This window comes from Pipistrellus hanaki (assembly GCF_964339955.1).
Source record: "Pipistrellus hanaki genome assembly, chromosome: 1".
Lineage (NCBI taxonomy): Eukaryota > Metazoa > Chordata > Mammalia > Chiroptera > Vespertilionidae > Pipistrellus > Pipistrellus hanaki.
The window spans coordinates 53,817,221-53,831,267 of NC_140503.1; the positions used below are offsets into that span (position 1 = coordinate 53,817,221).

At 46.4% G+C, this 14,047-nt stretch overlaps 1 protein-coding gene across 3 annotated transcripts in view; it reads left to right on the forward strand.

Annotated features, from left to right (window-relative positions):
• The first annotated feature begins 889 nt into the window (after positions 1 to 889).
• Positions 890 to 14,047, forward strand: part of DMXL2 (Dmx like 2) — a 144,832-nt gene continuing 131,674 nt past the window's right edge. For 2 of the 3 annotated variants that reach the window (XM_084894001.1, XM_084894002.1), the window contains exon 1: positions 895 to 1,531. In XM_084894001.1, coding sequence (XP_084750127.1) covers positions 1,445 to 1,531 — 87 coding nt within the window. In that variant the 5' untranslated portion in view covers positions 895 to 1,444. Of the gene's footprint in view, positions 1,532 to 14,047 lie in introns of all 3 variants that reach the window. The other variant, XM_084894003.1, reaches the window with a different exon arrangement.

Genomic DNA, 14,047 nt, shown 5'->3' on the forward strand with positions numbered 1-14,047 from the left:
AGGCAGAACGCAACCCACGCTTGTTAGTGGGGCATTCAGGCAGGCCACCTTCCGGCAAACCACAAGCTACCTACTGAATACCTTGATCTCCTTAACTTTCATTTCCTTTCCCTACCTAACATCCATCTGATCTTTGTTCCTCCATCCTGCCAAAAATATTCTGCCTTTTCTGTGATACAAAGACTTCGTGTCTCACTCATGACACGACACTTGGCGTTCTGCCTGCTTTATAGATAGCTGTGCCTCGGTATCTCTTCTCCTTCTTTGTCCCCAATGACTCCTTACACAGCGTAGGGTAAAACATTTGTGATGCATTGACCTGGAGCGAGGATCTGACCCCCCTAGCCACCACTCAAAGTTTAGCAGGCAGCCTGGAAAAATCAGGTGATTATGCGAATCCATGACATCATGCATAAAAAAAAAAAAAAAAAAAAAAAAAAAAAGAGTCTATTCTAGAGGAATCACCCGTCTCTAGGGGCCCTTCTCTGTCTACATACAACAACCATGACAATAGGTGGGAGCAAAATAATTTGCTGTCAGGGAAGGACGGCCTCTCGAGTTTGAAGATGCCTTTATTGTTTATATAAAATAAAAAAATATCATAGGCACTGTACTTGGAAAAAGCTCTTAGGGATGGATCTAAGATCTCCCGAGGTGGAATTTCCCGGTGACGGATTGTCCTCCTGAGGTCAACTTCACTGACCATCCTCACCCAGCGTATTTGGCAAAGGATTAAATGCGGCAAAACACAAAAAAATGCGGTGTTTCCCGGGTCAGACAGCGCGTGGCCCCCCTGCGGCCCCCGCCCGGCACGCCCCGCCCCGGCCCCCGCCCCCGCCCCCGCCCCGCCGGCGGCCGCAGCCCGGAGGCTCCCCGGGAACCCCCGCACGCCTGCGCAGCGCGCAGTCCGGCCCGCGGATCCGCACGGCGGGCGCAATTGCCCTGGAAACCGCTGCGCGCGCACGCGCAGACGCGGGGCCGGGCAGACGGGCCGAGCTCAGAGCCCAGCGGCGGGAGGAGGGGTTTACCCTCCCCCTTGACCGTCGCGCCCAGCTAGCTCCCTCGGGCGGAGCGTCCCCGCCTCCCTGCTCGCTTCGGCTCGCCCGTCTCCCCCGAACGCTCCGCTCCGCTCCGCTCCCCGCCGCACGCGCACCCGCGCCCTCCCGCACTGGTGCGCCGGTGCAGCGGGCGGTGGGAGCCTCCATCCGGGCATTTCCGCCGCCGAGGCGCTGCGACCCGGGCGGCGTCGGCGGTTGAGGAGCTCCCATGGCAGGGACGAGGCGGGGGGAGGCGGACGGAGTGTGAGGCGATCAGCCGGAGCGGCTCTGCGGCGGGTCCCCGAGGGAGGCGGCGGCGGCGGGGCGGCGCTCTCGCGGCCGGGGGAGGACCGGGGCGCGGGCTGGTCAAGCCTCTCGTGCATTCCCCGGCCAGCCCGGCTCCGGACATGCATCTGCATCAGGTCCTCACCGGGGCTGTCAACCCCGGAGACAACTGCTACTCCGTGGGCAGCGTCCGCGATGTCCCCTTCACGGTGAGCGGCGCCCGGGAGCCCGGGGGGCGGGCGGTGTGGGTGGGCGGGGGAGAGACCGGGGCCGACCCCCCCAGTCCCGGGCCCCACGCTCCCCCGGGGGCTGTTGGTGGGCCCCGCCCGCTCCCCTCTCCGCGGCCCGATGCAGGGGGCGGGGGCGTGGGGCTGTCGGTCCTGCGGCTGGGGTAGGAAATCACCCACCGGGGAGAGGATTAAGAATCCCCCCGGGGGGCTGTCTGGGCGAGAAGGTTCCTGTCCGAGGGCTGCCCCCGGGGCTGCGGTGAGGAGGCGGGTTGCAGCGGCTGGAAGCCCCGGACGCCCCGTTCGCACCTGCTCTGGGCGTGGAGGCGGGGGACGCGGTCTGTGCTCGGAGCTGTGGAGGCGAAGCCGCCGCGCCGGGCTCCCTGGGCCCGCCCTGCTACGAGCCTGCGGCTTCAAACCCAGCCCAGCCCTCTGTCTCCTGATATGCAGAATCTTAATTCCAAGGAGAAAATAGAAAAAAAAAAATCATCATTCTTTTAAGCTAAGACAGTGTGAAATTTTACGACAGCGCTTGTTTGTGCGAGTCAAGTGTGCACAAACAAGAACGTGTTAGAACCTCTTTGACATCTAAATGAAATATGTTTCTCCTGTAGCGTGGATGGGTCAGTCCCTTTTGAGAATGGGATGTTGGTAGTATTGCAAATTCAAACCGAGCTCTAAAGCGTTTATCTATAGACTCCTATTAATGAGTTTTTTTTTTTGTATTAAATTTATACAAGACCTTCCATAGAAGGGGCTGTAGGCAGAGACCAGGATTAAATACACATTGTTATTGACAACCATCTGCTTGATAAAATTGGAAACAGCAAAATGCTTTTTAGACAAGGGAAACACTTTGATCTGATGTCTGCCTCCCAACAGCATGTTTTCAAAGCTGCAGAAATAAGAAAAGCTCCAGCAAAACTGCAGAATCATTATGTAGCACGGTGCATGCTGGAACAGAATTTTTCTGTCATTGTGATACATTAGAAACAACTACAAGATTGGTTTTTTTGGTCCATTTTAATTTTTAAATGTAATTAAGTTGGCTTTGTTCCAGTTGAGGACGAACACTTGAAAAATATAATTTGCCTGACATATAAAGTTACACCTTTCTCTTATCAACAATGTCAACCTGTGTTTTGTGTACACGAGACCTAAAAGATCCATATAGTATGGAGCATGTTTGTCAAGTGTGGCGAAAATATTTGGGGCACAGAGGAGAAATTTCCCCCTCCCCCAGTTGTGTAAGTGGCGGAGAAGCTCCTCAGGGTTGGAAGAGCAAACTTCCTCCATGAAGTAAGAAATCTGGAACCCTGGGCTATGGGGTATTTCCACACTAGGGTGGTGGTGGTGATTCTGTTTTCTTCTGAAGCAGAATGGTGTCTCACTGCGGGTCTTGTATATAGTGCCAAAATGGGTTCAGATGCAGTCTGGAAAAGTCAGTGCAAAAACTATGAGTGCTGTGCAGGTGTGGTTATGCTGGAGGCCACCTATGATATTTTCATATCTTTTCCACCCCTCCCCAATTCAAACCTGTCACCAATTCCCGGTGACTCTGCAGTGTCTGTTAGATTTACCCCTTTTCATATCCCGAGTTGACACCTTATTAGAGAGCCTTAATTATGTTTTTTAATGTGACAGCTTCCAACTGGCTTTCTTGACACTTATTGGATCACTTCAGTTCACCCTTCATATAGCTGCTGGGATAATCTTCCAATACCATTTCACCATATCATTCTGGGCTCAGGAATATGTAGTTGTTTCTAATGGCTGTGTTATGAAATTTAAACTTGTTGGATATTCTTCTGCCATCTTTGACTTTATGTTTGATTACATATACTTCTCATCTTGGCCCTAATGCTCTAGGCATAATAATCTTATTTTAGCCTACATTTTTGTGTCACAACAAGAGAATCCTGACTTTCCCCCCCCACAAATAAGATTCAAAAATTACCTGGTTTAGGATGCCTGCCTGTGATTATATGGCCCCACCCTCATTTTATTATCTTAGTTTTCTTAAAAAATATTTTTATTGATTTCAGAGAGGGAGAGGGAGAGAGAAATAGGAACATCATTGATGAGAATCACTGATTTGCTGCCTCCTGTATGCCCCCTACTGGGAGTTGAGCCAGAAACCTGGGCATGTGCCCTTGACTGGAATTGAACTCGGAACTCTTCGGTCCACAGGCCGACTCTACCCACTGAACCAAACTGGCTAGGGCTAAATAATATCTTAGTTTTGAGTACACTGATACAGTTGTAACTTTGCCTTGAACTAGAAATGACCTTTTGGACTCAAGAGAGTTGCTTACCAAAAAACGAGAACAAGCTGTTTTTAAGTACTCTAGAATTAACTAACAATTATTTGAATGCCTATATTAGTATGGTAAAAATAATTTTTTTGGGAAGTAAACCTCCTTTACATAGAACATGCCATTTAATTTGTATAGCAATCAGATGGCAAAACTTCAGTTCTGGTCAGATGACTAAAAAGGGGACAGGCAGGACTGGAATGGAAGTCTTGTGACTTGTCATCTGGTGGGCTTTTTTTTTTGGTTGTGTTTCTTTCCTATGAGCGTTCTTGCTCTGAAGGAGTGTATGTGTGTGTAAGGCCATTGTAGAAGGAAAGACTGTCTTGTAGCTAGCCAGTGGTTCTTTGCCAATGAAGACTTTTTCAATATAGGGTAGATTTTTTTTAGGTTATTTATTTAGGAGTCTATAAATGGAAAGTTTTTGTAAAGGAATTGTTCTAAATGGATTTTGAAGTATTCATAGCACTGTAATTCAAAAACAGTGATATATATATATATATATATATATATATATATATATATATATATATATATTGCATTGTGCCTGATGGGTAATGGGTGGTGGGTGGTGTGATTGGACTGTGAATGACTGCTTGGCTATGTCACTATGCTCAATCTATGCTGTGGTGACATAGTTGTGCAATTTGTAGTGGACAGTCTTAGTATTGTGTATACATTTTTATGCTAACAGTGAGCTATGATGTTTCACTTGTGTTTTGGCAGTTAGCAGGTTTTTTTTGTTTTTTTTTAAACAACTGATTTTATAAATATAATCATACTAGTGTCCCTGTGTATGGACTAGTGTACATTGAAAGGAAATTAATTGGAAGAAATATTATAATACTGCTATTCGCCCTTTCTCTGTAATAGAAGTGTCAACCAAATTCACGATTGACAATGACAGATCGAAACATACGTGTGCAATTGGCCAGCAAGAGCCTTATATGTATTGCACATGCACGCATCAACTTAGCCTTTTATATATATACTAGAGGCCTAACGGACGAAATTCCTGTGTGGGTACTCTCCCTAGGCCTGACTGTTCCCACCCACTTGCCGGTCCCGCCCCCACCTGGGGTGGTCATCAAGCGATCAGAGCCTGCCAGCCTGGGAAAGGGACCAAGAGGTGGTCAGTGACTGGTCTAACAATCTTTCTGGTCATTCTGCCATTAGGGTCAATTTGCATATTACCCTTTTATTATGTAGGATAGAGGCCTGGTGCATGGGTGGGAATCCGCTGGCCTATCTTGGAGGGGGCCCCTGATCGAGATGGCGTGTCCCTGTTGGGGAATGGAGCCAGCCTGGGCTTTGGGCCTCTGAGGGTTTGCAGGTTGACCATGCCCCTGATTGGGGTGGGGTTCCACTCTGGGGGGCAGGGCGGCCTAGGTGAGGGGTTTGCAGGCTGACCACACCCTCGATTGAAGTGAGGGTCCCTGGTGGGGGCGGGGCTGGCCTGGGTGAGGGCCTTGGGTGGTTTGCAGGCCAGCCACACCCCCAATCAGGGTGGAGGTCCCTGCTGGGGGGTGGGGCCTGCCTGAGTGAGGGGACACTGGCGGTTTGCAGGCTGTCCATGCCCCTGATAGGGAGGGGGGGTCCCTACTGGGGGGGGGGCGGAGCTGGCCTGAGCAAGGGGCTACAGGCAGTTTGCTAGCTGGCCGCGCCCCTGATTGGGGTGGAGGTCCCCGAAGGGGGCAGGGCTGGCCTGTGGGTGGTTTGCCACAGGTGGTTTCCATTATCCAATATGTATTTAATAAACTTTGGGCACATTATTATAAATTAGAGGCCTGATGCACAGAATTTTGTGCAAGAGTAGGCATTCCTTTCCCCAGCTGCCAGCACCTGCTTTCCTCTGGCACCCGGGACCCAGGCTTCCCTTGCAGCCCTGGATAAGTCCAGAAGGACCTCCGGGAGGATGTCCAGTCTAATTAGCATAATAGGCTTTTATTAATATAGATAGAATAAACTTGTTTAATTTGACCTGCTTTCTGATTTAGCTAAACTTTTTCCAGCCTAGTGAAGCACCCCAACTTCTCTTTCAGATAGTTATTAGCAACACAGCAGTAAATATCAACATGAAGCAGATTATTATTGTAGATCACACAGGGAGAACAAAGAGTAAAATATTTAACTGTAGCAGTGTTTGACTCTATTGTGTGCAGTGAGAAAGCCTGAAGTCATTTTTAAGTTACACCATTTCTTACTTTTTTTCAGTTGGGTCAAGTTTCTAAATTTTATAAATCTCTTGTTTTCTGACTAATGAAAAGAAAATAGGGTTTTACCGAGTCTCCTACCTACTTATTCCAGGACTTCTGTGAGGATCAAATGAGATGAGGCATGAGAAAACGCTTCACAAACATTTGGTTAAAGAGTAAAATGTTTGCATTTGGCTATAAAGTAAGTCGAGTTCCTGGGCTGAAAAAACTCCAAGGATGCTAGTAGCTAGGGAGAGGAAGCGGAGCATTGTTATGTGACATCATTACCCAGCACCCACAGCAACTATTCCAGAGCTGGTCTGTAGTGCACATTTTGCGCCATGGGATCTTGGCAGTGTTGGCTGCGATTTGGTGGGCTGTGGTCCTGGGGTGGTGGGGCCTGTGTCACATTTGGTGTGTTGGAGCCTGGTGCCGTTTGTTTTTAAATGGCTAGTACACATCATGGCAGCTCCTGCATTGAGTGTCTGCCCCCTGGTGGTCAGTGTGTCATAGCACCGGTTGAACGGACACTTAACCTTATCGTCCTATGTATTAAAAGCCTAATATTCTAAGTGTCCAGTCGTTTGGTGACTGGTTAACTGTTCAACCAATCAAAGTGTAATATGCTAATAATATGCTAAGGCTGCTCAATGCTCTCTATGCACTGACCACCAGGGGGCAGACAGTCAACTGGTTGACCAGTTGCTATGACATGCACTGACTACCAGGAGACAGATGCTCCAACTGGTAGGTTAGTTTGCTGCTGGGGTCTGGCTGATTGGGACTGAGCGAGACTGGCCAGACATGCCCTGGAGTCCTCCCGCAGTACCTTCCCGGCTGGCCAACCTCCTGTGTCCCTCCCTGGCCGGCGATCATAGGGAGTGGGTGAGATGGGCAAGACACACCCTGGAGCTCTCCTGTGGGTGGTCCCTTCCCAGCCCTGATTGTGCACTGGTGGGTCTCTTGGCCTGGCCAAACACAGGGCTCACAGCTGGTGAATGCTACTGCTGCAGCAGCACAAGCCTCTTCCAATCGGGACTGATTTGGTACAAGCCTGTGGCAGGTGCAGTGGGGCCGGGATGAGCGGGAGAGGCAGGTAGGACTGCAGGTGGCGTTGGACTATGGGTTTCGGCCCGATCCGCGCAGGCCACCCATAGGGACCCCACCCAATCACAAATTTGTGTACCGGGCCTCTAGTATGTATATGTATATGTATATGTATATGTATATGTATATGTATATGTATATGTATGTGTGTGTATACACACACATACACACACACACACACACACACACACACTCTCTCTGAATGGCCAGATTATTATGTGTTCAGAGATCATAATAATTTGTATATCTTATATAATAAAAGGCTAATATGCAAATTGTCTCCTTGACCAGGAGTTTGACCAGCATGCAGGCTGGCCAACTGCCCATGTGCCCTCCCCCTGGCCAGGCTAGCCAGACCCCACTCATGCACAAATTCATACATTGGGCCTGCAATATATATACTAGAGGCCTGGCGCACAAAATTTGTGCATTGGTATGGTCCCTAGGCCTGGCCTGAGATCAGGGCCATCTTCCCCAGCTGTTGGAAACCAACCCCCTACCCCCACTGCCACCCACCCCAGGTTCCCAGTTCAGTTCCCCATTCACCATCAGGCGATTGGATCCTGCCAGCCCAGGGGAGGGACCAAGAGATTGGCCATTCCCGCCTGCTTGCTAGCCCCGCCCCCCATCATTGGTTGCCCTCTGTTTTATGGGATGACCAGTGGGGCAGGGGTCTTGGCCTGGTACTGCTCATATCTGCCAGCACCCACCCCTGGGTCCCTGTTCCCCATTGGGCAATTGGGGCCTGGGGACTGAGGGCAGCTCCTGCATTGAGCATCTGCCCCCTGGTGGTCAGTGTGCATCATAGCGACTGGTTCTGCTATTCAATCGACTTGCATATTATCCTTTTATTATAGACACACACACACGCGCGCGCTGGCGCGTATGCACGCTGTCGGAGTGGTCAGATTATTATGCATTCAGAGATCATAATAATTTGGCCACTCAGAATGTGTGTGTGTATGTGTGTGTGTGTATCACCTTTTGATCATTCTTTCCTTTTCAATGTAGATCTAAATTCTGGAAATATGGTTATCCTGCAAAAGTTAAGTCCCGAACAGTCCAAAGAAATCATCTTCTACCATGTATATGCTTTCTTATATTTTATTTTGCCATTTAAGAAATTTCCAACTACATTCTTATAGATAAGTGAATGCTTCAAGTCTTAATGCAATGGATAGTGTAAATTTTTCTTCATTTATGCTTTTACTTTCCTGAAAAGTAATCCTTAGTTATTTTTGTAAGCATTAAAATATTAATTAAAATGATGATGGTACATGATTATCATTAATCTAATTTTAAAAATTTACCATTTGGTTTTAAGGGGTGCAGACTGTATTTTCAGGTGGATAGTTGATTTCAATCTGATATGAATTCTAACATTGATCAAAGTGTACAAAAATTAGCAAGTCATTTCCACTCTCAGGGAGCTTGTAATATAATGGCAGAGATAAAAAGTATGTACATAATTATAATGTAAGGAGGATAGAAGAGATTGCTTATAGCTGGGAAGATAAGAAAAGATTTCAGAGAAGATTGACATTTGAAAAGATAGTGGTTTTAGGCCTTTCTGGATGGCAAGAACAACAAAAGCCAAGGAAAGGTGTGATGAGGATAAATTATTGGGAATAACAGTATGATAGGATGAATTCCTTCACAAAAGTGATTTTTTAAATTTTAAAAAAATATATATTCTACTGATTTTTTACAGAGAGGAAGGGAGAGAGACAGAGAGCCAGAAACGTCAATGAGACTTTTGTGTTGTCATTGTTTTTATTCCTTTTTTTTTCCCTTTCAAAGTCACCCGATTAGTAATGAATGAAGAAACATTAATTTAAAAGTTAGAAGATAATGTTATATGATCTGTTTTTCTGGTATTTAGATATATTTTAATTTTATCATAGCATCATAACATTCTAATCCTAAAATTATAGCAACACCAAACTTTGAAATGATAAGGCTTTTTATACATTTAGTAAATGTTTGTTGAACACATAGAGTGTGGGAGGCTCTGTGAAGATTAAGGGGAAGAAAGGAATAAAAAAACTTAGTCCTGATTTCAGGGAATTTATTAAGTGCAGGAACTTGGAGAGTTAAGACATGTACTTAGCCACAGCAGGCCAGCTGAGTGGTATTGTGAGGCACTGAAGTTCTGGTGGGATTTCAGGAGGAATAGTAGATCACTTTTGGCCAGGGAAATTGGGGAGTTGGACAGAAATATGCTTCTGTATTAGCTGGTTATTAATAGGTCTAGCAATTCTTATACCTATTGACAGCCTATGCTGAAAGTAAAGGGGAAGACAGAAGTCACGAATTTATAATGGACTTGTTTTCCAAGAGAAATTGGCCCATTTTTTTTCTTGGAGAGTAGCTTCTTGTTTATTTAAATAGAATATTTTGTAGAGTTTGTAGGCATGTGTTTTGTCAGCCTGTAGGTGTACAGAGTGGCAAAAGTAGGTTTACAGTTGTGAGTATGCAAAACAAAATTTATTCTTATATTATTATTTATTAATTTCCATACAAACAACTGTAAACCTACTTTTGCCCTGCCCTGTATATGAGGTTATGTAAGTTCTTTTTTTATGTCCTCATGTAGATTGTTAATTATACTTCCTACTTTTAGTGACAAGACTTCCAGCAGCTACCCAGATCGCCCCTAACTGCCCCTCACTGCCAACCTGGTCATCCCTAACTGCCCCCTGCTGCTGGCCAGGTTGCTCCCAACTGCCCCTTCCCTGCCAGCCTGGTTGCCCCCAAGTGCTCCCCCCCCCCCCGCCAACCTGGTCACCCCCAACTGACCCCATGATGGCCTGGTTGCCCCCAACAGCACCTCCCCCCCCACCAGCCTGGTCACCCCAACAGCCCCCCCTGCCAGCCTGGTCACCCCTCACGGCCCTCCCTGCTGTCTTGGTTGTCCCACACAGCCTGCTGTTCAGTCGCTTGGTCATCCCTTGGACCAGCCCTGGGTAGCTGTTCAGTTGCTTGGTCATCCGAGGCTTGCCTGCACCTTGGGCCAGCCCTGGGGGGCTGGGGGGCTGAAGGGACTGGGTGCCGCCATCTTGTGGCTATGGGTGCCGCCATCTTTGAGGACATGACAGTCAGTTAGCATATTCCCTCCTTATTGGCGTGGGTACCACCAGCTTTGTGAGGGTGTGATGGCAATTAGCATATTCCCTCTTTATTAGATAGGATGATTGTATCTTTAGAATCTGGTTACTGGTAGTTGCCTGGAACTGTCACATGCAGTATGGAGTGGGAGATGGGGCCAATGTAATGGTGTTCCAGTTCTGAACCCCCTACATATGGTCACTCCTTTACTTTCTGTTCTTAGGATTTGGGATATAAGAAATAATAATCAGTATCTTAACTTGGATCTTGAGAAATTCTTAGAACAAATCATTCTCAGTATCTATACATAAAAGCCAAGTGACCAGAACAACTGAAATGACTGGAACAACTGGTACGACTGGTCACTATGACTTGCACTGTTGCTGGCCAACTGGCCCGATTAGGAGCGCGGCCAGCTGGCCAATCTGTGGCTCCTCCCCCAGGCTGGTCCCACCCCCAATCGGTCCCCAACTCCGATTGGGAGCGGGGCTGGCCTGCCAACTTCCCATGTCCCCTCCCCTTGGCCAGCCGGACCCTACCTGTGTACGAATTTGTGCACCAGGTCTCTAGTTTAATCAAAAGGGACACAGAATGTTGGGTCACAGCTACAGTAGCACAGTGGAAAAAGAAATCATGCCTGACCAATTTAATTTTCTTCTGTGATAGAAAGGAATAACTCATGATGTAACAGGATAGGGCCTATTATTGAGGGAGCAGGTGCAACTTACATAGGTGGTATGAACTGTACTTTTTTTCTTTTAGATATAGTTCATGTAACCCTGGGACTTGATGTGTACATGTGAAACCAATTGCCATGCTTTCATTCTGATTTTTAGGAGAAACCAGGAAACCTGAGACCAATGGGCATTATGCAAAGGGGCTTCAAGCATGTCAGACTTGCGGCTGGCGAGCTGCATGTTTAACATGTTTGGCATGGACCCGAAAAACATGAAAGCTTTGGCTTAGATTCAGTTCAAAGATACACTTAGCTTACATGGTAAAATGTTAACATTTTCCTAGGAGTAATTGTTCTTGGAGAATTGTGCGGGCGGAATTTCTCCATTGATAGTGGAGGTGGGGTTCTTGGGACACTGATGGAATAAGAATTTCTGAAGGCCCCAATGGGAGGATGAGATGTGGTAGAAAGGTTTATTTGTGTGAAGTTATATTCCTCGGTTTGCAAAGTCCCATTTCCCTTAACCTAGTCCTGGAAAAGGTGCAGCTGGGATCCAGCAGAGCTAGAAACAAAGCCAGTGTCCAAAGTTTCCAGTCCATGGTGGAGTTGAGTCCGGAACAGCATCGGGCTAATTTTAGTCTATTAATTCATTGTGTGTGGGATCCATGTGGCTTGAGCCATGTGGGTGAATGCAAAGCATGAGCACCCCACAAGCCAGGAATCAGGCAGGAGCAACAAGAGCATAAGCAAGAGAGGGAATCCCCCTTGTTTAGGACAGGGGTGGGGAACATCCGCCCTCATTTGGTCTGGCCCAGCCAAGGCATTTAATTAGTGAGTTAATTAAATGTTTGACCCAATATAGCAGGCTACATTTTTAGTCGTTAATTTTGTATGGCTTGCGAAAGATGTTAGGAACACCCAAATGGCCCTTGGCAGAAAAAAGGTTTTCCAGCCCTGGTTTAGGAGATTAAATATCAAATCTTCCCAGGCTTGCAGTGGCCATGTCCACACACCTACTCTGGCCAATGCCCTGTTCCTAAGTATGACTGATAAGCAAGCACCCTTTCTAGGTCATTTAGACTTGACTGGGTGTCCTATCATATTTAGCCTCCTCTCTGTTCCTTTTTAGTTAATTAATAACCAGGTCATTACAACAGTATCACAATGACTTTGGTTTTGTGATATGCTGGCAACTTCCTCACATGTCTGGCCTTGACTGTATTGTACTTAGAAGGATATACTAAGGAGATAATTCAAATTATTATATACTCAACCCATAGCATCTTCCATCATTCCTTTTAAGTGGATGGATTGTGTCTCTAGCAAAGGCCAGTTCCTCCATTTATACATCAGTGATTTTGCCTCCAAGGGGACACTTGACAGTTTCTGGAGACATTTATTTTGATGGAGTTGGCAGGGAGGACTGGCATCTAGTGGCAAAAGGCCAGAAATCCTGGTAAATGTCATATAATGCATAAAACAGTGCTCCCCCACCAATGAAGAATTATTCATCCCCAAATGTAAATTCTGCCTAAGTTGTGAGAAACCCTGGTATACCCTAGTCTCTATTTATTCCCTCATTACTCGAGGGCATTGCACTAGAATTTCTCCTTTTTGGAATGCTTTCTTCATGGAGCTCTCCTGGTTTTCCTCTACTTACCTTTATTGCTCCTTCTCAGCCTGATTCCACATTTCTATATCCTGTTTCTTTGACATTTCTCTCTTGAATGTCAAATACTACCTCAGAGTCCTCATGCTCATAACATTGTCCTCCTCCAGCCTTTCCTAAACCAGTAAATGGCTACTTCATTTTTTTTTTTTCAGTTCCCTTGGAATTTTTCACTATTTTCAAATTTATACCTTATTCTATATAATAAAACCCTAATAGGCAAATTTACCAATTGGTGAAACATCTGGTCACTATGATGCGCCCTGACCACCAGGAGGCAGACGCTCAACACAAGAGCTGCCCCCTGGTGGTCAGTGCGCTCCCATATTGGGAGCACTGCTCAGCCAGAAGCCGGGCTCACCACCGGCGAGTGCAGTGACGGTGGTGGAGCCTCTCGTGCTTCCACAGCAGTGCTATGGAGCAGCGAGCCGAGTGGTAAGGAGCAGTGAGCAGGCAGGTGGTAAGGAGCGAGGGGTCCTCGATGCGAGAGGGCACAGGCCAGGCTGAAGGACACCCCCGCCTAGTGGACGAATTTCAAGCTCTGGGCTTCTAATACCTAATATTGACAAATTATGTTGGCTCTACCTGCAAAATAATACAGAATCTGACCAGTTCTTATCATTTGTATTGCTACCACTCTGTTTATTTTTTATTTTATTAAAAAAAAATTGATTTTAGAGAGGTAAGGAGAGGGAGGGAGAGAGAAACATCACTGATGAGAGAGAATCATTGATCAGCTGCTTCCTGCACGCCCCCTACTAGGGATTGAGCCTGCAACTTGGCCTGTGCTCTTGACTGGAATCAAACTTGGGACCTTACAGTTCATAGGCTGGCGCTTTATCCACTGAGCCAACCAGCTAGGGCTTTTACTGCTACCACTCTGGTCCAAAACACCATCGTCTCTACCATTATGGTGGTTTTATCCTCCTTCAGGTTATTCTCAACATAGTAGCCAGAATGATTTTGTTTTAATACAGTCACATACCACTTAATGACAGGATCATTCTGAGAATGTGTCATTTATGATTTTGTCATTGTGTGAACATCAGATATTATACTTACACAAACCTAGATGGTATAGTCTACTACACACATAGGCTATATGGTAAGGCAGTTATCAAATTTTCCTTAATTATGATTTGGAAAGACTTTAATGCATAAAAAGTTGGAGATCAACCTAATATCTAGAGTGTAGTGATTCTGTATTTTAAGAGTTACATGTTATAACAATCAACTGAGTTTGGCCTGGAAATGAAAATTGAGGAGCCTGACAAAGATATGATTGAGGTGACTTTCCCATTTGGCAGTAAACTAAAGTCAGCCAAAGGAGTATTCTTGGGTAGAAGCAAAATTTTTTTGGGAAAGTAATTTTAATAATATACCAATGGAACATTCAAACATGGCTAGAATAATTTTATGCTGGAAAAATTT